We start from the raw sequence: 25,769 nt of genomic DNA, 5'->3' as shown, positions 1-25,769 counted from the left end.
TTTTATCTTTTTACCCCCACAGTGCCTGTAACAACATCCGTTTGTGTTCAGGAAGTATGCCACTGGTCACAGTGGTATGATGTGAGCCAGCCTGGCTCTGGAGATGATGATGGAGATTTCGATACTTTTGAAAAACTAAGAGCAGAAGGATATAAAGTCTGCAGAGCTCCAAGTGCCGTTGCCTGCAGAGCTGAGAAATTCCCCAATACTCCATTAAGTGAACTGGGCCAGAAAGTAGAATGCAGTAAAACAGTGGGGCTAATCTGTTACAACAAGGATCAGCATCCGATGAGCTGCCACAATTATCAAATCAAAATCCAATGTTGTAGCTTTGAACCATGTGGCATTACTGCATCGACACCCGGGACTACCCACACCACAACAACACCAACTACTCTTCCTGTAACAACTCCTACTGTAACAACACCTAATCTACCACCTACCACAACTGTAGTAACCAAAACAACTAGCATCCCAACTACAACCCCAGCAACCACAACAGAAAGGCCAACACCTTGTAAACCCACATGTAAATGGACTGAATGGTATGATGTGCACTTTCCCACTTTGGACAACAAAGGGGATTTTGAAACATATGACATCATTAAGGCTGCAGGAAAAGATATATGCCAAAAACCCGAACGTATAGAATGCAGGGCAGAGAAATTTCCACAGAAATCTATTGATGAAATTGGACAAACTGTTCAGTGCAATGTGACATTTGGCTTTGTTTGCAAAAATGAAGAACAGCCAGGAATTTTTCAGATGTGTTATAACTATCAGATCAAAGTATACTGCTGTTATACTGACTGCTTGACCACTACTCCAGAAACTACAACAGCAAGCACAAGTACTGTTCCAGTAACTACCACGGTTACTAGTACAACTCCAGAAACAACATCTACATCAATAGTGACAACTAAGCCAAAAACAACAACAGTTACAACCACACCTTCTACTACTAAATCTACAACCACAACTACTACAGCCCCAATGTCCACTACAATTCCAGAAACTACAACTGAAACAACACCTTCTACAACTAAAATTATAACCACACCCACAACAAAAGAAACAACACCTCCAACTGTGTCAACAACTACATCAACAACCTCACAAATTACAACAAAAGTGTCAACTACTTCTGAAGCAACAACCCTAACCACAACACCTCCAACTACAACACAGTCACCAACAACAGTAACAACTGTTCCAGAGACAACAAAAAGTTTAGAAACGACAACAATTTCAACAACAGCCCCTTCGACACCTGAACAATGCACTAAGGAAGTTTGTGAATGGTCACAGTGGTATGATATAAGTTACCCAGGATCCGCACCAGATGATGGAGATTTTGATACATTTAAGAATATAAGAGCCAAAGGATACAAAGTCTGTAAGGCACCAAAAAATGTTGAATGCAGAGCAGAAAGATATCCTGATACACCACTAAATGAATTAGAGCAAAAAGTTATTTGTAGTAAAACAGTAGGACTCATATGTTTGAACAAAGAACAACTTCCACCAATTTGCTATAATTATGAGATGAGAATTGAATGCTGTGAAAAAATAGTTGTACCATGTCCAACAACAAGACCACTAACAACTACAAAGCCTTTAACTACAACCTCACAAACAACTACCACCAGCAAAACAACCACAACAGCATCAACACCAATAACTACTACCAAAGCAAAGACTATTATTACACAAACTCAGACAACTACACATCCATCAAAAGCACCGCTACTAAATGGAACAACACCATTCACACCTAAACCGCTACAAACAACAAAAGTCACAACAAGGACAACACCATTAATTACTACAAAAACTGAAACACCGAAAACTAAGCCGACAACAGAAGTTACAACTACCAAGCCAGCAACAACTACAAAATTGCAAACCACCACGACACGGACAACGGAAACAACCAGCAGTGTCATCACGACAACAAAAGCAACCACCACACCTGAGGTAGTAAGTACGACTTTGCCTAGAATGACACCAGAAAGGACTACAATGGTGACAACCACCAGTCCTACCACCACCAGATCCATTCCCACCACCACCACTCCCAAACCAACCACTACAGCTCCAGAAACAACAACGACGACCACCACGACTCCGAAACCAACCACTACAGCTCCAGAAACAACAACCACCACCACTCCGAAACCAACCACTACAGCTCCAGAAACAACAACAACCACCACCACCACTCCGAAACCAACCACTACAGCTCCAGAAACAACAACCACCACCACTCCGAAACCAACCACTACAGCTCCAGAAACAACAACGACCACCACCACTCCGAAACCAACCACTACAGCTCCAGAAACAACAACGACCACCACCACTCCGAAACCAACCACTACAGCTCCAGAAACAACAACAACGACCACCACCACTCCGAAACCAACCACTACAGCTCCAGAAACAACAACAATGACCGCCACCACTCCGAAACCAACCACTACAGCTCCAGAAACAACAACGACCACCACCACCACTCCGAAACCAACCACTACAGCTCCAGAAACAACAACAATGACCACCACCACTCCGAAACCAACCACTACAGCTCCAGAAACAACAACAACGACCACCACCACTCCGAAAACAACCACTACAGCTCCAGAAACAACAACGACCACCACCACCACTCCGAAACCAACCACTACAGCTCCAGAAACAACAACAACGACCACCACCACTCCGAAACCAACCACTACAGCTCCAGAAACAACAACAACGACAACCACCACACCTCAGCCAGTAAGCACAACCACCTTGCCCACGACCCCTGTGCCAGTCACCACCACAGCTACGGAGATGACTACCACGACTCCAGAAACAACAACCTGTGGACCTATATGTCGGTGGAGCGAATGGTATGATGTTGACTATCCCACTTTCGGACCTAATGGAGGAGACATTGAGACATATAACAACATCCGGGATGCGGGTGGCAAGATCTGTGCCAAGCCATCAAACATCCAGTGCAGGGCTGAAAATCACCCTGACCTCAGCATTCACCAACTTGGTCAGGTAGTAGAGTGTAATGTTGACTATGGATTGGTTTGCAAGAATAATGAACAAATGGGGAAATTCAGGCAATGCTTGAATTATGAGATGCGGGTGTTGTGCTGTGAAGTAAACCCAAGTTGCCTGACTACAACCGTCCCAACCACCACTCCCAAAATAACTACTACAGCTCCAGAAACAACGACCACAACCACCACCACACCAGTAACAACTACAGCCCCCAAAACCACCACAACACAGCCAACAACAACAACAACAACCACTCCGAAACCAACCACTACAGCTCCAGAAATAACCACCACTACACCAGTAACAACTACAGCCCCCCAAACCACCACAACACAGCCAACAACAACAACAACAACCACCACACCTCGGCCAGTAAGCACAACCACCTTGCCCACGACCACTGTGCCAGTCACCACCACCACTACTGAGACAACTACCACCTCTCCAGAAACAACAACCTGTGGACCTATATGTCAGTGGACCGACTGGTTTGATCTTGACTATCCCACTTCCGGACCTAACGGGGGTGACATTGAGACATATAACAAGATCCGGGCTGCAGGAGGGAAGATCTGTGCCAAGCCATCAAACATCCAGTGCAGGGCTGAAAATCACCCAGACCTCAGCCTTGACCAGGTTGGTCAAGTTGTTGAGTGTAACATTGACTTTGGACTGGTGTGTGAGAATAAGCAGCAAATGGGAAAATCCAAGCAGTGCTTGAATTATGAGATGCGGGTGTTGTGCTGTGAAATAAACCCACGTTGCCCACCAACAACTATCCCAACCACCACCACTCCCAAACCAACCACTACAGCTCCAGAAACAACCACCACAACCACCACCACACCAGTAACAACTACAGCACCCAAAACCACCACCACCACCACCACCACCACACCTCGGCCAGTAAGCACAACCACCTTGCCCACGACCACTGTGCCAGTCACCACCACCACTACTGAGACAACTACCACCTCTCCAGAAACAACAACCTGTGGACCTATATGTCAGTGGACCGACTGGTTTGATCTTGACTATCCCACCTCCGGACCTAACGGGGGTGACATTGAGACATATAACAAGATCCGGGCTGCAGGAGGGAAGATCTGTGCCAAGCCATCAAACATCCAGTGCAGGGCTGAAAATCACCCAGACCTCAGCCTTGACCAGGTTGGTCAAGTTGTTGAGTGTAACGTTGACTCTGGACTGGTGTGCGAGAATAAGCAGCAAATGGGAAAATCCAAGCAGTGCTTGAATTATGAGATGCGGGTGTTGTGCTGTGAAATAAACCCACGTTGCCCACCAACAACTATCCCAACCACCACCACTCCCAAACCAACCACTACAGCTCCAGAAACAACCACCACAACCACCACCACACCAGTAACAACTACAGCAGCCCACACCACCACAACACAGCCAACAACAACAACAACAACAACCACCACACCTCGGCCAGTAAGCACAACCACCTTGCCCACGACCACTGTGCCAGTCACCACCACCACTACTGAGACAACTACCACCTCTCCAGAAACAACAACCTGTGGACCTATATGTCAGTGGACCGACTGGTTTGATCTTGACTATCCCACCTCCGGACCTAACGGGGGTGACATTGAGACATATAACAAGATCCGGGCTGCAGGAGGGAAGATCTGTGCCAAGCCATCAAACATCCAGTGCAGAGCTGAAAATCACCCAGACCTCAGCCTTGACCAGGTTGGTCAAGTTGTTGAGTGTAACGTTGACTCTGGACTGGTGTGCGAGAATAAGCAGCAAATGGGAAAATTCAAGCAGTGCTTGAATTATGAGATGCGGGTGTTGTGCTGTGAAATAAACCCACGTTGCCCACCAACAACTATCCCAACCACCACCACTCCCAAACCAACCACTACAGCTCCAGAAACAACCACCACAACCACCACCACACCAGTAACAACTACAGCAGCCCAAACCACCACAACACAGCCAACAACAACAACAACAACAACAACCACACCTCGGCCAGTAAGCACAACCACCTTGCCCACGACCACTGTGCCAGTCACCACCACCACTACGGAGACAACTACCACCTCTCCAGAAACAACAACCTGTGGACCTATATGTCAGTGGACCGACTGGTTTGATCTTGACCACCCCACTTCCGGACCTAACGGGGGTGACATTGAGACATATAACAAGATCCGGGCTGCAGGAGGGAAGATCTGTGCCAAGCCATCAAACATCCAGTGCAGGGCTGAAAATCACCCAGACCTCAGCCTTGACCAGGTTGGTCAAGTTGTTGAGTGTAACGTTGACTCTGGACTGGTGTGCGAGAATAAGCAGCAAATGGGAAAATCCAAGCAGTGCTTGAATTATGAGATGCGGGTGTTGTGCTGTGAAATAAACCCACGTTGCCCACCAACAACTCTCCCAACCACCACCACTCCCAAACCAACCACTACAGCTCCAGAAACAACCACCACAACCACCACCACACCAGTAACAACTACAGCAGCCCACACCACCACAACACAGCCAACAACAACAACAACCACCACCACACCTCGGCCAGTAAGCACAACCACCTTGCCCACGACCACTGTGCCAGTCACCACCACCACTACTGAGACAACTACCACCTCTACAGAAACAACAACCTGTGGACCTATATGTCAGTGGACCGACTGGTTTGATCTTGACTATCCCACCTCCGGACCTAACGGGGGTGACATTGAGACATATAACAAGATCCGGGCTGCAGGTGGGAAGATCTGTGCCAAGCCATCAAACATCCAGTGCAGGGCTGAAAATCACCCAGACCTCAGCCTTGACCAGGTTGGTCAAGTTGTTGAGTGTAACGTTGACTCTGGACTGGTGTGCGAGAATAAGCAGCAAATGGGAAAATTCAAGCAGTGCTTGAATTATGAGATGCGGGTGTTGTGCTGTGAAATAAACCCACGTTGCCCACCAACAACTATCCCAACCACCACCACTCCCAAACCAACCACTACAGCTCCAGAAACAACCACCACAACCACCACCACACCAGTAACAACTACAGCAGCCCAAACCACCACAACACAGCCAACAACAACAACAACCACACCTCGGCCAGTAAGCACAACCACCTTGCCCACGACCACTGTGCCAGTCACCACCACCACTACGGAGACAACTACCACCTCTCCAGAAACAACAACCTGTGGACCTATATGTCAGTGGACCGACTGGTTTGATGTTGACTATCCCACTTCCGGACCTAACGGGGGTGACATTGAGACATATAACAAGATCCGGGCTGCAGGAGGGAAGATCTGTGCCAAGCCATCAAACATCCAGTGCAGGGCTGAAAATCACCCAGACCTCAGCCTTGACCAGGTTGGTCAAGTTGTTGAGTGTAACGTTGACTCTGGACTGGTGTGCGAGAATAAGCAGCAAATGGGAAAATCCAAGCAGTGCTTGAATTATGAGATGCGGGTGTTGTGCTGTGAAATAAACCCACGTTGCCCACCAACAACTATCCCAACCACCACCACTCCCAAACCAACCACTACAGCTCCAGAAACAACCACCACAACCACCACCACACCAGTAACAACTACAGCAGCCCACACCACCACAACACAGCCAACAACAACAACAACAACAACCACCACACCTCGGCCAGTAAGCACAACCACCTTGCCCACGACCACTGTGCCAGTCACCACCACCACTACTGAGACAACTACCACCTCTCCAGAAACAACAACCTGTGGACCTATATGTCAGTGGACCGACTGGTTTGATCTTGACTATCCCACCTCCGGACCTAACGGGGGTGACATTGAGACATATAACAAGATCCGGGCTGCAGGAGGGAAGATCTGTGCCAAGCCATCAAACATCCAGTGCAGAGCTGAAAATCACCCAGACCTCAGCCTTGACCAGGTTGGTCAAGTTGTTGAGTGTAACGTTGACTCTGGACTGGTGTGCGAGAATAAGCAGCAAATGGGAAAATTCAAGCAGTGCTTGAATTATGAGATGCGGGTGTTGTGCTGTGAAATAAACCCACGTTGCCCACCAACAACTATCCCAACCACCACCACTCCCAAACCAACCACTACAGCTCCAGAAACAACCACCACAACCACCACCACACCAGTAACAACTACAGCACCCAAAACCACCACAACACAGCCAACCACCACCACCACCACACCTCGGCCAGTAAGCACAACCACCTTGCCCACAACCACTGTGCCAGTCACCACCACAACTACTGAGACGACTACCACCTCTCCAGAAACAACAACCTGTGGACCTATATGTCAGTGGACCGACTGGTTTGATGTTGACTATCCCACTTCCGGACCTAACGGGGGTGACATTGAGACATATAACAAGATCCGGGCTGCAGGAGGGAAGATCTGTGCCAAGCCATCAAACATCCAGTGCAGGGCTGAAAATCACCCAGACCTCAGCCTTGACCAGGTTGGTCAAGTTGTTGAGTGTAATGTTGACTCTGGACTGGTGTGCGAGAATAAGCAGCAAATGGGAAAATTCAAGCAGTGCTTGAATTATGAGATGCGGGTGTTGTGCTGTGAAATAAACCCACGTTGCCCACCAACAACTATCCCAACCACCACCACTCCCAAACCAACCACTACAGTACCAATAACACCAACTGCCTGTTTCTGCAAGATTAATGAAACCATTTACAGACGTGGTAAGTAATCAATGTAGATTTCTATAGACATCGTTTTTTACTTAAAAAAATATAAAAAAAAATTGCTCATGGATTCATTTGCATATTTTTGCCATATTTTTTGCTAAACCTTACTTTGCTTTAATGCAGCCCATTTTTCATTACTCTTTCATTATTTTGTGCTACTACGTTGTATGTAAGAAATATTTACAGTTTAACTCTTTGATTCCCTTTTGTAGGTGATACGATTTACAATAAAACAGACAGTGATGGTTGCCTTTTCACTGCCGTTTGTAGTAAAACATGTTCTGTTGAGAGATCCAAAGGGCCATGCAAACTAACAACACCAAAACCCACTCCGACAGTTGTTGTCACAACCCCCACCCCCACCACTACCATTGCCACTACCACTACCACAACTGAGCAACCTGGATGCCCAGATGCTAAACCACCCTTAAAGGTACCAATCTCTTTTCATCTTGAGTTGAAATAATGTTTTTTTCCCCCTTTGGAAGTCGATGCACAGTAAGCTTTAGCCTGAATGCCATGTAGGTGTGTAACTCCAGTTATCCACAAAGTTTTACCAGACCTGAGTGCTCCATCCTTGGGGGACGGGGGACGGGGACGGACGGATGTTTTCAAACTTTGTATCAAGTGAGCTCTCTTATCTTTGCAGTACAGGTGTGGGAATGGTGGTGGATTTTCTCCATTTATTGTATTGGAAGAATTTGCTTCTAGATCAGTTCTGCATGATTCCCCCACGTGTCATGACTTTGGGGGCTTTTAATATAATATTTGCTAAGGTGTTCCCACCCCCCATGATGAGGGTTTAGCACAGGGGTCCCCAAACGTACCTCACAGAGGGCCGGTCCCGCCAGCACCGATTGCGCTGCGGGCCGGAGCGCGCACCCATACGCGTGCACACACATGATTTCTGGTGCACTTCTGGGTCGCCTGAACACCAGAAATAGCTTGTGCGCATGGGCCTCCTCCAGCCCAGAAGTGCGCCGGAAATTATGCTTGCACATGCGCACAAGCTATTTCTGACGCTCCGGCAACCTGGAAGAGGGCAGCCCGCTGTGCCATGCCATGCCGGTGAGAGCGGGGGGCAGCAGTGGGCGGGAGGAGTTGCCGGGGGCCAAATAAATGACCCTCGCGGGCCGCATCTGGCCCACGGGCCTTAGTTTGGGGAACCCTGGTTTAGCATGTGTATTCAAAAGGTCCAAGCCAGAGGTGCTCTTGGGAAAAGTAGTACAGGGTGGTAATGGGTTGCCTAGGTTGCCCAGTGACTATCCAGGTATTTGTTACAGGTAGGTAGCCGTGTTGGTCTGACGCAGTCAAAACAAAATAAAAAAATTCTTCCAGTAGCACCTTAGAGACCAACTAAGTTTGTCATAGGTATGAGCTTCTACGCACTTCCAGACATGCGTAGAAGCAACTTCTGGCGCTGCGGCCATTTTGGAAAGCTTCTATGGTTAACCTCTAGTTGGTTGGTGAGCTGAAGAAAACTAGATACCGGGAGATTTCTGATTTCTTAAGTGGGTAGCAATCACTTGTACAATCCATGTACAGTATAAATGGTATAAATAAGCAGGAACCAAAGAAGAAATGCCTATCAGTTATATATAAAATGATACATAAACCTTAGCTGTGCCTAACTGTAAGTGTCAGCGGCAACAATGTCTTTCTCTTCACAGACTGGCGACAAATGGGTATCGAATTGCACCGTATCAACTTGTGAGGGAAACAATAAAATTTCTGTAAAGCAAGTGCAGTGTCCACCAGTGAGGAATATTGTTTGTGAAAATGGGTACCCACCAAACAAAGTCTTCAGTGAAGATGGCTGCTGTTATCACTATGAATGCGAATGTGAGTGAAAATAAATCTCTAAAGAAGCACTCATGACTCCGTTTTCATGGTGCAAACATTACCTCAAACATATTCTTGTTTAAGTCATTGTTTATGTGTTTCTTAAAGTCTAACTTAAGTCCTAATGCTCCCCCTCTAATTTACCAGGTGTTTGTAGTGGCTGGGGTGATCCTCACTATATCACATTTGATGGAATGTACTACACCTTCCTGGACAACTGCACATATGTGTTGGTGCAGCAGATTACACCTAAATACGACAACTTCAAGATTCTAATTGATAATTACTTCTGTGATGCTGAAGATGGACTTTCATGCCCTCAGTCTATCATTGTTTACTACAAAACTTCAGTGGTAGTGCTAACCCGCAAACTCTTTGATGGGGTGGAAGCTAACAAGGTAAATAAAAAAAAGTACACTACTTGAATTGCTTCTTTTAATGTATTATTTTATAGAAAATGCAACAGGACTGAAGGAGCTAGGTATATTTACTTTAGTGCAGGCATGGCCAAACTTGGCCCTCCAGATGTTTAGGGACTACAGCTTCCATCATCCCTAGTTAACAGGACCAGTGGTCAGGGATGATGGGAATTGTAGTCCCAAAACATCTCCCAAAAGTTTGGCCATGCTTGCTTTAATGAGTAAAGGGAAACCCAAGACAAAGCCCACTCAAGAGAACATGATTAGCTACGTCCAATAATTTTCAGTAGGAGTACTGTATAGCAGCCTTCACTCATCTGGTCCTGACTGAGGTTGATGGGGGTTATAGTCCCTGGGTTACATGATCACTGAGTCTTCAGATGATGAGCATGCATGGGTAAGCCTGTCCTATATTTCTACCCCCATCTGAGAAATCAGAAATTTACTGCAAGATCAGAAATGTAGATTTCTGAAGTTAAAACATTGCTGTCTCATTCTTATTAGAAAATACTATTGATCTTCAACAGAGTGAAATCTTGCCTAGATTAGCTATGGTCAACTGTAAAAAGGCTATGTGCAAGTCAACTCACTCACATTTGATTAGCTTAGGGACACAAGGAGACAGATAAAATGTGAACAACACATTTTGTGAACAAATCTGAACCGAGTGTCAGCTGTGAAAGGCAGCATTGTACATATTAAATAGCACAGCAAGACTGGGATCCAAAGTGATTTTCAGTCTCACAGTTCCTAACACAATCACACGGCTCATTTCCTTCTCAGACATTTAGGGGACCCTGTGCAGTGGTATTCCATGAGGCACAGGAGGCTATCACAAGAAGGGGAAATTGGCACACATCTTATGTGGATGCAGAAGTACTATTTGTGTAGATTCAATTCATGTACTTTAAGTTTACTTTTGTAGAGCAAGTGGAATATAAATTCTATAATAAATACTCTAATAACATATCTACAAAAGTAGATAAATTACTTTTTAAAAAAACCATAGCAAAGCAAAGAGATGTTAATCTCATTTACAGATCTACTTCGATGGTAAGATTGTCAACCCAGGCTTCCAGAAAGACGGCATTTATGTCTCCATGGTTGGTGTCAACATGGTAGTTGAGATTCCTGAACTTGAGGCTTACATCACCTTCAGCGGTTTGATCTTCTCAATAAAACTTCCATATAGCAAATTTGGCAACAACACCGAAGGACAGTGTGGTAAGGGAAAAAATGCTTTACTCCCATGAAAATCCGTGTTGTTCCATCAACCATTGGTTCACTCTTTGGAACCAATTAGCAATTTAAAGTAAAGTCAGAACCATGTTTTTCAATTCAGTTTCACTTTTGTTATTTTCAAAAAGCACCTTGGTTTCTCTATTTGACTGCTCCTCCTCCTCAAAATCTCGTTTATTTCCCCCCAAATCCTGGATGCCAGAAATCCTGGATACTGCTGAAAATTTTGAGAAGGAGAAAACTCAGAATGGAATAGCAAGACATTTGCTTCAAAAGAAAGGAGAATGTTTCTTCAACCAATAGCATGATTTAAATGTTATGTATTTCAGTGATTCTAGCATTGCACTGAATTCAAAGCACTGAATAGTTTGTTGCAAATATATAAAGCTCTCTACCTTCCATTCCATTCTGTTCTGATTCTGTTTTGTTTCCCCCCAGGTACCTGTACAAATGACAGAAAAGATGAATGTCGCTTACCAACTGGTGAGATAACCAGTTGTCCCTACATGGCTCCCCATTGGAAAGTCAATGATGAAAATAAGAGCTACTGCAATAACAAAACAGTACTTCCTATCACACCAACACCAGCAGTACCTTGCACACCTTCCTCTGTTTGCGATATAATTTTGAGCGAGTAAGTTGGAAGGTTGTTCTAATGTATGCCTTCCTGCTTAGATAATATAATAAAAGTATCCTATGGAAGGGGAAGGGGAAATAATGTTAAAGTCTGATGCACAACTTCCTCAGGGTCAGCTCTACTGAAGAGAGAGGGATGTAGTTCTGAGCCAACATGCTTGGGATTTCTCTGTACAAGAGCGCAGCTATACAAAAGGCCCTTTAGCTCAAGTTCTAGACAGCCCTACCTCTTACTATAAAGGTCTGTGGGGCGGAGTGTGTCTTAACACATCTAGCTTCACATTTCTCCATGCCTGCATATCAAACTTACAAATTCACTGAAAAAATCCATTTACAGTTATAATAGGGTTGCCATATTTCAAAAAGTAGAAATTTGGAAATAAATGTTGTTGACCCAATCCCGGCTATATCCGGGAAATTCCGGACGTATGGCAACCCTAAGTTATAATATTCTTGTTGCTGTTATTGGAAAGTTGGCTTGTGAAACTTTGTTATAAATGTGAAAGTTGGCTTGCGACAGCCCTTTTTTTTTAGGCTCTTGGGGGACCTTTGATTCAATCAACTAATTTGCTGTGCATTTAACGCAGACTTGTTTTGCACCATACCACATCTTTCTTCCAGAAAGCTACATTTCTGTTGTGAATATGGGTTATATTTTATTCTGGTGGAAATACAATTCTTACTATTCCCTTTTGTGTCATATTTTTCGGCTGTAATTGAAATTAGTGAAAGCTGAATTTCATGTGCGTGAAATTCTATACCATGATGAACATTCAGTCCTGAGAAACCTTTTTTAAAAATCCTGTTTTCCAGCTCTTCAAATCCCAGAAGTGAAAATAGTCATATTCAGAAATGTATGTTCATGTCAAGTGTTTATGATATCTTTTACAGGGTCTTCCCTGATTATCATATCTTTTTGATATTTTTTTACAGAGTCTTCTCTGATTGCCATCAAATTATACCTCCAAAGCCCTTCCACCAGGGTTGCGCCTTTGATTCTTGCCACATAGACAATACCACCATGCAGTGTTCAGGCTTAGAGATATATGCTTCACTCTGTGCCACTAAAGGTGTTTGCATTGACTGGAGAGCGAAGACTAATGGTTCATGCCGTAAGTACTGGAGTGTTAATCAATGCCACAGCTTCTTCACAAATTATACAGCCATGGGAGTCTTGTTCATTAAATAATTTGCAAAAGTCAATTTTATTTTTGTAAATAGATCCATCTTAGTAGATTGTAGTTTAATCACTAAAATACAGATGAGAGGACATTCTCAGCCTTTGAGAACCTCTTCATTTACTGAGGCTTTAGAAGGGGACATGTCCAAATGAGATCTAGACTCTGGGCCCTTCTGGTTCATTTAAGTATAGTGTTCTATCTTTATGATCACAGGAATTTGCCATCATGTTCACAGGAAGCATATTTAATAAAAACAATTATATGAATATAAGCAGAATATATGGCAACTAAACATGTTGAAATGTGGCTAGAAATTTTAGGGTGTTGGTTTCTGTTTGCTTCTTTTTAACAAAGAGGCTGCCCCATACAATTAACTACCAGTAAAAGGAGAGGAAAAGTGTGGGGAAGGTCATACTGAAGCTGCAGTAGCTGTAAATGTAAAGCGTATCAAAGTATGTCTTTATGTTCACCTTGGTTTATTTTTCTCACCATGTTTAGCATACAGCTGTCCTGAAGGCAAAGTATATGACCCATGTGGACCTATCAACCCACCCACATGTGATAATAGGTAAGGAAAGAACAGAATCTCTGTTTAGGTCTGTTTTACTCCAGTTGTTGGAGCCAGTGTTATGTAGTCAATAGCATGCTGGATTTGAACTCAGTTCAGAGCCAACACCCTCTTAACAGTGCTGATGATTCAAGGCACAGGCTGAATGTTTACATTGCAAAAGGTTGCTGTATGACCGTAACCCATGCTTTCTTTCTGCGGCAGGGTTAGTCATAATGGCACTGGCATAGTTGAAGGTTGCTTCTGTGCTCCTGGAACCAAGCTCTTCAACTCCTACAATGATATCTGTGTAGAAAAATGTGGTAAGTGTTTTTTATTTCAAGGACAGAAGAGGGTACCACACTGCAGCAACACTATATGGAGTGGAGGGTTCCTCAGCTGCAGTTCAGGCGAGCTTAATCTAGGTTGCCTCAGCAGGGAGACAGAAGCACCCTTAGAAACCCAAAAGAAAGTGATTTCCAGAAACACCAGGAGTAACTCAACAAGCAGTAATAATCACTCAAGAGAATGCTATGTGATCAGTGGTCACCTTGCACAAGTTTCAGAAGGAAATGGAGTTTAGATACAATGAGGAACTTTCATGTATCCTTCAAACATGACATCCACGGTAATAAGTTGCAATTCAGCAACTTCTCTTTCCAGTCTATTTCTGAATTGCAACTTATTACCAAACTTAAAACCATGGAGAGACCTGGTCTGAATAGAGACATTGGATTCTTATCTCAATATACATGATAAAGCTATTTTTAGCCATCTCACCCCTTGCTTTTTCTGTAAGACCAATTGCAGTCATTAACAGTCGTCAACAGGTTCACCACACCTATTAGCGAATCACCCCTTCCCACCACCCTTCTGAGTAATACCCCTCCCCACCCTCTCACTATATATAAGGGTCTGGTGACTTCTGTTTCAGTGTATCTGAAGAAGTGTGCATGCACACAAAAGCTCATACCAATGACAAACTTAGTTGGTCTCTAAGGTGCTACTGGAAGGATTCTTTTAATTTTGTTCCAACTTCCAGAGGGATAGTCATGTTAGTCTGTTGCAACAAAAATAGCCGAAGAATCTTGTAGCAGCTTAAATAATTATAAATAACGGGCAGGATTCAATGAACGAGCCATGCTAGCAGAAGCCTAGCACAAGGTCTTCCACCAACGCAGCAGGGCATTCCCTGTTTCTCCTCCCTCCATGCAACCCTGCACCTGGCTCTGAAGGAGTCAAGAAATGCTTGTGCTGACTTAACTAGCACTATGATGAATTCCTCCCACAGAGTTGTTTAGTCTTTAAGGCACCACAAGAACTTTTGTCGTTCTTTCTGGTACAGTTCTGTCTCGACAGCACCTCACAGTCCCAGCACCTTTTCACTGTCCTTTGACCCAGATAACAATGCCAGATTGCCCCGTGGCCTGTTTGCTCAGGTAGCTAAATTTGCTCCAGGACTCTTTAGGAACAGCAGTGCAAAAAATCTCTGTTATTACATTTCTTTCAGGTTGTACTGGACCAGACGGGATGCCCAAAGAGGTAACTAAAATATACATACTTCATAAAATGTGGATGGGTCACCTCAGAAGGTGTTGGGAGAAGAGGCCGATTCAGGGCAGCACAACTGGTTCGCCTGTGCTGGGTGCCAAGCCTAGGGGCGCTGCAACTCTGATGTAGTGAATTGAGCAGAACAGAAGGCGAGAGGTCTCACCCAGTAGAGAGTGCCTCTTTTAAGATGCATCTGCCGTCGTCATCCCCCCCCCAAGTGATTGTACAGTAATTATTGTGGCTTTAATCAGCTGATTTATTGGAGGCACCCTTTTTGTCAAAAATAATTGAGTAAGTAATTAAACTGATTACTCAGCTAAGTATTTACAGCCTTAATATATGTTGATGGCACTCTTTCTGACATGATCTCTGACAAGGCAAATTTAGGGATGATGAGTCTTATTTTCTTTTCAATACCTTTTATTTATTTTTAATTTTTTGCAGCCTGGAGCAAGATGGACCAGCAACTGCCAGGAGTGTACTTGTGAAAAATATACTCTTAAAGTGCAGTGTACACCAAAGATATGTGCAACACCTGTCCCAGAGCCCTGTGAATTTGAAGGCTTTGTGCCTGTCATTGTCACAACACCTGAAGATAAATGCTGTCCTCAAATGAAATGTGGTAAGTACAATCACTTGTCTGTTTGAAACAAAATATATCATGCTTCAATCCAGTGCTGCAGGAGCAGAAGACAGCTCACACAACCGATCTTCCCCTTCCCTTCCTCTCTACCTCCTGCATTCTCCTAAAAAGCCTTTTTCCGGGGCTGATGGTGGGGGATTGCTAAATACTATGGGCAATGTTATCTGGGGCTGAAGTGAGAGGGTGGAAATACCCAGAACCAGTAAGAGAAATCTTGTACCAATGTTAGTTTTCTCTGCCCATTTTTGGGTGATTCTTTCCTCCTACTGAAACTGCAAATGACACAATCTTATTTATACATACATACATACATACATACATACATACATACATACATACACCTGTCCTTTCCCCCGGTGAGTTTCAAGGTGACTATCCCACATATCCCATGCTGTCTAGTAGAAGAGGCTATCACTTCTCAGCCTCTTGGCTTAAGAGGCTTGTGTGGGTACGGGGGACTGAAGAGGGGGGAGGCAAAGGGAAAGGTCCATTATGCTTAATTTACTTCTGCTTCAGCAAAGTTGCTTCGGCAATGTTGGATGTAATCCATTGTGGATAGCTCAAAGCAACCACTTCCAAATGGGTACCTTTTTCACTTAGGGAAATTCCCATTAATTACACCACAGGAGGTCCTACAATTGGGCTGAAGCTCTGTGCTGCAAATCATGTGGCATAGTGGTTAATCTATCCATACTACAGGAGTGCTGGTGGGCAGAGTAGGGCAACCTGTGGCCCTCCAGCTGTTACTAGACTGCATCTCCATTGGTCACAGGGTCTGGCAGTTGGAGCCCGAAAACATCCTGTAGAGATTCACACCTCTTATTCAGACACCGAAGCAGATATTTTTCTGGACATAACTGGAGTGTTGAAAAATGCCCTGTATGTTCTTGTTATAATGAAAATATCCTGACTTTCTTTTATGGCTTTTAATTTTTTTTGTCTTATATAGTATGCAACACTAGTTACTGTCCTGAATCCATTGAGACCTGTCCAGTAGGATATGAATTAAAACAACAAAAGCTGCCAGGAGATTGCTGCATTAAAGCCACTTGTGGTAAGAACTGAAACATGACATTTCTCAGGAGTATTTGAAACTTATCTCCCTTCCCCCTTCCCTCTCTCTTCCTCTCTCTCTACAACTCCCCACCCTCCAGATGAGTCATATTCCATCCCTACCTCCCATACTACGAGCTGGCATTTCAGTGGTCATTTTGCCTCTTTGTTTTTATTTCCTGTTGCAAGAATCCTGGAATTGTTCTGAAGAAGCAGATGCTTAATTTGTTATAGATCTGGTCAATTAAGCTGCTGCTGGCAAGTCCCGGTTTTGTTGGGGCTTCTTTTGCAATGGGGCTATTTTATAAGATTTTCTTTTGGGAGAGGATATTTTGTGACATATACACATACATTTCTGCAAACCTGCATAAGGTAGGGTTTGCAGAACTTCAAGTTGAATCCTTACTGCTTGTGTACTTGATCCTGACATGGTTACTAGGAGAAGACATTAGGGTGGATCCATCCACTTCCTGTCCACATGTGTGTACCCATAAACCCATTCCATCCCATTTCCATGCTGATCTGCATTTTTCAGATGAAATCCCCATGAATGTTCAAATTTAAATGTCTGTTTACATTTACTAAACAAATTTTCTTCCAAACCATATATTATTTAGGATATATATATTTCTCTCAAAATATGTATTTAAATGTATATTTTGAAACATTCAAATTACTGAGAACTGCATTGTGGCTTTTAGTGAAGTTTGAAATCTGGTGGATAGTTAAGTTCTGATCTGTGCATTAGTCTGTGTGGTCCACATCAGGTTAGCTTGTATTGGACTTCCCAAAAGACTGAATTCCTCAAACAACTCTAAGGGAAGAACCCACTGCACTCTCATCAAGAAACCATTTGAATCACAGCTACATTGGTACTTCCTTGTTTGCCTTCAAAGGTTCTGGACACACTATGCATCCTGGTAACAGTAGTTTACCTCTCACAGAGCTACAATTCCCAGAATCCTTGACAAATTACCATTTCCAGGATTATTTGAGTCTGTGGCTGAGAATGTGTTTTACATGCATTTAAAATGCATACTCTGTAGCGTACACAGCAATATTCCATTCTTATCAATGAAAAGAAAAATTGGTGATTTATGCCATTGCACATTTCTGTTTTACAGTGAAAATACCGGGCTGTATTGACAACGACGTATTCTACAAAGTAAGTACATTTTATAATAATGAATGCTAGAAGCAATAATTTGTTTGTTTATTTGGTAAATGTATAAATCACTTGCTCACAAAAACAGTCCACATCTGAATCTATATAAAGCAAAACTAGATTACACAAACCAATAACAAAAGAAATATACATAAAGCATTATTTTAAAAATAAAATAAAATAATTTATTAAGAAAATGATCTGCACAGAAATGATTGATGCCATAGCACTGTGGGCCCCCTCAGTGTTTTGTTGTTATTGAGGGGGCCGGGCCCCCATATTGGTGGAGTTGGGCATGGAACAATGTCAGGATGTTGTGTGATGTTGTGCTCGCAATGTCGGGACATTGCATCTTTGCCCTCAACATGCTTCAGAAGATGGTGCCTCTGATTGAGGCGGATTAATAGTGAGTGTGTTTAGCCCTCCATGAAAAGCTTTTAGAAGTTGTCATGTTACTGGAAAAACCCTGCATATCTTCCTTTGATTCAAACTATGGATTATAAAATATCACAGTAGAAATACTTTAGCATCCAAGAGAATTCTCAGTGTATCCTGTAGTAAGGTGCAGTACTCTTTCCCTTTAAATAAGTTGCCTATCAGTTCAGATCAAAGGAAGGGAATAGAAACCCTACATGTCTTTTTCATCCCAGATTAACAATTCCAAATCCCTTCCACAACCCATAGATAAATATACCCCTTTCATGGAAACATTTATGCATCCTGGTGGAAAGAAAAAAAAACCTTGGTTCATAAGTTGAAAAGGGGCCTGCTGGTTGCTGGGGTTCTTTCAAAGCTAGATGAAGCAAGACAATCCACACATTTCCAAGCATTTTTAGGATTAAATGAGTTTGTATACTCAAGATTAAATGAAGAGGCTGCATCCAATTGGTGATCCTTCACTGACAGAAAGCTCTATGATCTAGTGGATGCTTCTGTCAGCAGAACAGAAAGAAAAGCAAATTACAGTGTTTACCCCTCCTACTTTGCCACGTTGCCCCCTCCCCCCCAGCCCCAAATCTGCTTCAGAGGGTTGGGGAACCCCACAGAACAACATGGCAAGTGGTGCAGGAAGTTATAGCGGGAGAGAGAATCACTGAATCACCTCCCCGCTCATGACACTGATGGAAGCCTATACTGGGTCAATGGGCTTTCAGTCACTGGAGGAAGGCCAGTTGCATACAGTTGTGATATTTCTGAATTATGAAAACAGTTTAGAATTATTCAGCACCATTTCTCCTCTGCCCTTCTTTAGCCTGGAGCAGTTGTTCCAAGAGGCGTCTGTGAAACATGCAGATGTTCTGTTGAGCAAGATCCAGAAAGCCAAATAAACACGGTGGAATGTGTGTCACAAGTATGTGACAAAAACTGCCCAGTGGTAAGTTAGTGTTACAAACTGTTTTTCTAAATTCCCAGCTTTTCAGGAATCTATCTGCAAACCTAGCTATTTCACCTCCTTGATCTTATGAATCTCTTTCCATATTTTCTCAAATACAGGCCCATGAATACAAGGAAATCCCTGGACAATGCTGTGGTAAATGCTCAGTGGTAGCATGTGTTGTGAAAGAGGGACCCAGTGTTCAGGTTATCAAGGTAGTTGATGTTTTATGAATACCCATACATGCAATCTCATGTTCTATCATACTTGTGTTTCTCATGCTTGGAATGGAAATTTACTAGAGGCCATGAATGATATTAACTGAAGCAATAATTAATAGTTCTGCATTTAAATGCCCATAGTTATATTTTCTTACCATTGCCTTTTTTCTGCTCCATTGAATATTTTGAGTATAAATCTTTAGTGTAAATCTTTTTTGCTTGTGAAACGAATTGTGCAGTATAAAAATAGAAAAAAGGGAGAAAAAAGAAGCATCAGATGGTTGGCCCATATAGCCTGGCAGGCCAATGTTGCGCTGACTCCCCGCATTTTGTTAAGGAGATACCGATGCCTTATTTTAATTTGTAGTGTAGTTTTTATAGTAGCTTTATTAATGAATATAGCCTAGTGTTGCCTAGTCTGATTAGCAAGGACTCTCCTGAGTCTTAGGCTTGCAACCTGGAGCCTTCTACTGCCTTCTACTGAGTGTGACCATTGGTCTGTCTAGCTCAGAATTGTCTAAATTCACTGGCTCTCCAGAATTTCTCTTCCTTTTTCGGTACCACTCAGCCTATGTTCTCTCCCAACCTTCTTAGGGGAAAAAAACGCAAAATTTCAGGCAGGGCTCTCCCTCAGCCCTGCTTGGAGATGCATGGGATTCAGTCTGTGGCCTTCTGTGTGCACAGCTGATGTTCTGCCATTGACCTACCGCCCTTCCCCATAAAGTATGGGAAACGTGGTCATCCACCACTTGAACCAATCCCACTCCAGAGAGAATGCTTGAAAGTAAGATGCCACATGTGACCAAGCTATGCCTTCAGACATTTGATCGCACAGTCTGTTTCTCTGGAGTCAGAATGCAGTCATGAGTATCTGGGGGCAGAATTCCGACTCCACGTGCCTGAGCTAAAGGTTTCATATATGGCCAAATCCTTGTGTCAGGGAGGCCAATTAAGTCGCATGTAGCAAAGTGATGCTGAACTGTTTCACAGTGCAGATTGTCATGAAGATAGGCATGGAGAGAGAAAAAATGTGTGTGTGCTTTATGTATATATGTGCATTTGAGACAACCAAAGACATCTGTGTAATGATGAATACACAATGATGAATACAAATGGCAAAAGCAGAGGGCATGTTTTGTTATAGTTTGATAAAGGTAGCTCAGTAGAGCTGAGTTCACCTAGCTGGGAATATGAAGGTTATATTCTTTCCCACATAGTTTTAATAAGGACCTTTCCTTATAGTAAATTTATAATGAATTTCCTTTGCTTTTTTACCCTATCTATATTGCCTTGGTGATACAATCAAAGCCCTTTGGAGGACATAAAAATCATGTGTCAGCTTCTAATAATATAATTATAACTCTGACTTTTTTCAGCCTGGGGAGATTTGGCATCATCCAGGAAACAACTGCACCACTTATGAATGTGAATTGGTTGAGGACCAGTATATTCTTGTCCCTACCAAAAGACCCTGCGCTCCACTTAACTGCCCACCTGTAAGTTTACCAATATAATCAAAAGTCTTTGTGTCTGTTAGATTAGCTACTCCATGAGATCAGGGTTTATCTAAGAAAAGCTGGATGAGGGTATGTTTTTTTTTAATGCATAAATCATATGGGTTTGTTTAGGTAGTTTGGAATTATTATGATAGACAAGGGTCCTAAACCAAGCCTAAATTAACAGAGTCAGACTTTGGCCCTTATCAAGTTCCTGGTCATATATCTCTTCGGTTCCCTACTTTATTTAATGCAATATGAGAAGTGTGATTCACTAGATACTGTAATGGCTTGATGAAATACTCATGTAGTTATATAATTGTTGTTTAGGGCTAATTTTGGTCCATGTCAGTTTCACATGTATTCTTTAATAAGTGTTTCATCCTGATTCTGCATCAAGTGGATTATTATTGGGGGGAGGGAATTTTTAAAAAAGTAGATTATTATGATTGTTGTTGTTGTCGTCATCATCATCATAATCATCATTATTAAACACATGCAAATATGCATTTTCCCCACAAAGGTATACAATATTTTATATACATTTTACTTTTATATGCATTTCATAAAAAATATTAAATTTCAATGATACAACAATACAACAAATATCACATAAAATCAAAACAAAAGGAACTTAGATGGTCTGAGGAGAGTAAATAAGATGAAGCAAAATATCAAGCAAGAGAGAATAGGAGCATTACTACACAGAATTGTATAATAGTTGGCAATGCTGTGTACAGTAAGAGATCTAAGATATAACTTCTAATAAACAGGTTATGAATTATTCATTGAGGGATTAATTTACCCCAAATGTGCACATAAACATTTTTGTACATATTCTAACCTGAAATATACATTTACATTGTTTTTTAAGTGCAGAAATGCATCACAATTCAGAAAACTGCAAAAAATGAATGCTATCTATGTTCTAATCTTTGCATTAGTGCTTAAAAATGCAGCCCAATAAAAATCTTCAAGCATCACAATTAGAGTGGTTAAAAGTAATAGATGGCATTAACTGTATTGTGGGAGACAATGTGCTTTGGAGTCTATGGGCCCAAATATTGTTTACCTGCCTTTGTTCAGTCCTGATGGTGTGGGTCTCTCGTGGCCACAAAGGAACTGTATTTGTTCAGAGAATAATAATTGTTTAGGTATCTTTAAATTCATCTAATCTATTTTGGTTTTTCAGGAGAATGTGAGACTGAGTGAAGATGGCTGCTGCAAGGTGTGCGGACCTCCACGTAAGTTCCGACAAAATTGTTAAAATAAGCCTGCACAGCAAAAAAAATCCCACAATGTACTAGAGCAGGGGGTGGGCAATCTGTGGCATTATCTGCGCACATCCTTATTTCATGTGGTCCATAACTTAATTTCACTCGACTCTGGCCCAATACCACCAATATGTGGTTCCAGCGGATTATGCCTGAGGGGAAAAGGCCCTCTACAGAAAAAACAAACAAAAGTTCCACACCCCTCCAGTAGACTGTGTTTTTGCCTATATTTGCTACAATTGGGCGGGAAGTGAGCCAATAAATTAGCTGTGCAAAGAGAAACTGCTAAGATTTCCCTCTGCACCTTTGCAGCATAGGTGCAAGCATGGAGACTAGTACTGTGGAACAATAAGTCTTTGTGGTCAAATGTATAGCACAGGCTTCTTTGTCAAAACATACTAGTGGCATTAGACTAGATCAGTACAGGAGTTTATCATGTCCTTTCCTCCCTTACTGACATTCCAGTGTGTCAAGAATTGGGTTCTGATTATGATGAACGTACCCATGGGGTCACGAAGAGTCGGACATGACTAAACAACTAAACAACAACAACCCAGGGCTATTTTTCTAGAAAAAGAGGTGCCAGAACTCAGCAGGAATGCCTCCCTTGTTCTCTTATAATGGCAATGGTGCTCACCTGAGAGGGGCTGGAACTGAGTTCCAGTGCGTTCCGGCTGGAAAAAAAGCCCTGGACCTAGAATTCCCTTTTCATTGCCATTTTTGACAGTTTGCACGTGCGCACACACACACCACCTTACCCTACTCAGTCTTCTGTTAGGCAGTATTTGTGAGCACACAGTCATGATGGTTTTTGTTTTTGGTTGTTCTCCCTTCTCACAGCGGGAGATTGTAATCCAAAGAACATCACAAGTCTCATCAGACATAATGGATGTGAAGCTACTGAACCTGTCGAATTACGGTACTGCGAAGGCCACTGCGGCAGTTCTTCAATGTAAGTAGAAAAGTGGGCATTGCTGCCTCCCCCGGGGAACAACTTTCACTCTCAAACTCTAACACTCAATAAATAGTCCAGGGGTCATTCAGTTGAAGTCCAGGTTAGCAAGACATGGAAAATTGTGCTGGGAAGCAGAACACTTCATTTTTGAGCTCAATTATGTACTCATTTGACAGCTAACATCAGGCAATTCACTTTCTTGTAAAAAAAAAAACCTACTGTAAATGCTATATGGACAGACCTAGAGAATTATATAGAATCCCTGGAATCCCTATATCCTACTGCAGTGTTTATCATTGCAGGGGATTTTAACGCACGTATGGGAGTAAACGATGTAAATTTGTATACCCATTACAATCAGATTCTGGAACCAGGTATTTTCTTAGCCAGGGGAACCTCCCGTCTATCTAAAGATCATAGATGTAATTATTCAGGGCTTTGTTTAGCCCAAGTTGTAAGGCAGAAGGACTTGCTAATATTAAATGGTATGATAGAGGGAGGTTGGCCCAGGGACTATACCCACTTTTCAAAGCATGGAGGCAGTGTGATAGATTATATTGTGATCTCGCAATTTGCATATAAGTTTTGTCAGGGCGGTTGCTGGCTACCCTAGAGCAACGACACTCCAAACCATCTTATCTTTAATGCTTTTATTGTGAAAGCTATTTACAATCTATTCTAAATGTACCATGTCAGACTGATTGCTTCCGATACAAACAAAAGCGGAATGATGACACTGCGTGTTGGTGTGAGTGGTGGACTTGATTCTGCAGCAGCTAAAGTCTTCTTCGTTTTCTCTTAGATACTCTTCTGAGGCTAACACAATTGATCACACATGCACATGCTGTAAGGAAAGCAAAACCAGCGAGAGGCAAGTGACACTGATATGCCCTGATCGCTCCACCATTGAATATTCATACATCCATGTTGACGCATGTGATTGTGTGAGCAATCAATGCGATGTGAAGCCCAGCCCAACACCAGGAGAGCAAGAACAGCAGCAGCAGCAGCAACAGGAAGAAGAACAGCAGCAGCAGCAGCAGCAGCAGCAAGAAGAACAGCAGCTTGGCCAGAAATAAAAACAGGAGCCAGGACTGACCTAGACATTTTTTAAATGACCAACACCAATAATTAACAGAAGATAAATTAAAATGAATCTTGCTGTTTTGAAATAAAAAGTATCCAATGCAGCAACATGAACATACAGATGAATTTTTCTTCTTCTAAATCTACTCTTGGCAGAAAAGTATTTTCTTTTCTTTGGGGTGCCAAACAATTAGAAATTCTAGGTGACACTTTTCTTGGGGCAAGGCCTTTGTGAGACTACACTGTGCAGTTACAAATAACTTGGAGAGGAAAGTATTTGGCATGATAAAAGGTTAGGGTGGACTTTAGCTTGAACTCTTGTGACGTTATGATGCCAATATTAACAAAGCATTAACACTGGCATTTCTAATACATCCAGAAGAATTTCCACCACCAAGTAGCACAAGCCAGCCATAACTCTGGAGCAGAAAGAGCTACTCATAGTGTCCAGTTCCATTTCAGTTCCATTGGTCAACATGGCCTGTTCTCCATCACCTTTGCAAAAGTTAGATCTCACTTTCATAACTTGGTCAGCCTTTTTTGTGTTTTTTCCCCAAGTTCCTCCTTCTACAAACTTCAACCTCTCAAAGGCTGTGGGGCTATAATACTCAGATATTATTTGTAGATCTATTTTTGTGCAAAAAAAACTCCCCATGAAGTATGGCTGCTGCAGAAGAAGACTGTTTACATGATATCATCAGCATATTAATTATATGAAGATCTGGATTTTTTAAAAATATAAATGTTTACAAAATGAACATAAGATATATAGATATATTTGCTGACTGGTCATATGAAGAACTTTTTAAACCAAAGTAGTAAATATCAATAATATAAATTTTGCTCTAGGACAATGAATTATTTTTTAACGTTGTACCATTACTATTTATTTGTTTCTGGAAAATAGACTATTTTCTTCTCTATTAGCACCATCTGTCAAATGATGCCTGGTTGAGGGATATCTTTACCTTTTGCTGTTTTTATTTGTTTCTTAAAGAGAAGAGTTTCAATGATTAATAAAATTTTAGCATTTTGCACCTTTTGTGTCATTTAATTTATTTATTTTACTACTCTGATCTGCCTTTGTGACGTACACCAATTCAATGTGTCATTCAGGTTGACCAGCAGCCACTGTTTTCCCTCAGAAATATAATGACCACAATACTGGCATAGCAGTACACGTGATCACAATTCTGCCATAGCTGTTATGCCAGACACCCATAGCTCAGATGTCAACTGGACCAGTTCGCATATTGGTCACTGCTCACCCAAATATAGCAATTTAAAAGCCACTGCATTTAAAAAAAGAAAAAGAAGACACCAA

The 25,769-nt window shown here is 42.5% G+C and overlaps 1 protein-coding gene across 1 annotated transcript in view; it reads left to right on the top strand.

Moving 5' to 3' along the window:
* Positions 1-25,482, top strand: part of MUC5AC (mucin 5AC, oligomeric mucus/gel-forming) — a 62,071-nt gene extending 36,589 nt beyond the window's left edge. Inside the window, exons 31-49 of the mRNA XM_060276363.1 lie at positions 23-7,756; positions 7,975-8,195; positions 9,433-9,604; positions 9,752-10,002; positions 11,064-11,247; positions 11,701-11,896; positions 12,832-13,010; positions 13,578-13,647; positions 13,852-13,949; positions 15,137-15,168; positions 15,622-15,799; positions 16,770-16,874; positions 17,998-18,038; positions 19,291-19,413; positions 19,533-19,628; positions 21,011-21,130; positions 22,323-22,374; positions 23,245-23,356; positions 24,162-25,482. Coding sequence (XP_060132346.1) covers positions 23-7,756; positions 7,975-8,195; positions 9,433-9,604; positions 9,752-10,002; positions 11,064-11,247; positions 11,701-11,896; positions 12,832-13,010; positions 13,578-13,647; positions 13,852-13,949; positions 15,137-15,168; positions 15,622-15,799; positions 16,770-16,874; positions 17,998-18,038; positions 19,291-19,413; positions 19,533-19,628; positions 21,011-21,130; positions 22,323-22,374; positions 23,245-23,356; positions 24,162-24,438 — 10,241 coding nt within the window. The 3' untranslated portion in view covers positions 24,439-25,482. The remainder of the gene's footprint in view (positions 1-22; positions 7,757-7,974; positions 8,196-9,432; positions 9,605-9,751; positions 10,003-11,063; positions 11,248-11,700; positions 11,897-12,831; positions 13,011-13,577; positions 13,648-13,851; positions 13,950-15,136; positions 15,169-15,621; positions 15,800-16,769; positions 16,875-17,997; positions 18,039-19,290; positions 19,414-19,532; positions 19,629-21,010; positions 21,131-22,322; positions 22,375-23,244; positions 23,357-24,161) is intronic.
* Positions 25,483-25,769: the final 287 nt, after the last annotated feature.

The sequence above is a fragment of the Zootoca vivipara genome, chromosome 1 (genome assembly GCF_963506605.1).
Source record: "Zootoca vivipara chromosome 1, rZooViv1.1, whole genome shotgun sequence".
In the NCBI taxonomy this organism is placed as follows: domain Eukaryota; kingdom Metazoa; phylum Chordata; class Lepidosauria; order Squamata; family Lacertidae; genus Zootoca; species Zootoca vivipara.
Note: the sequence above shows the minus strand (reverse complement) of the source record. Positions and strands in the feature narration are given on the sequence as shown.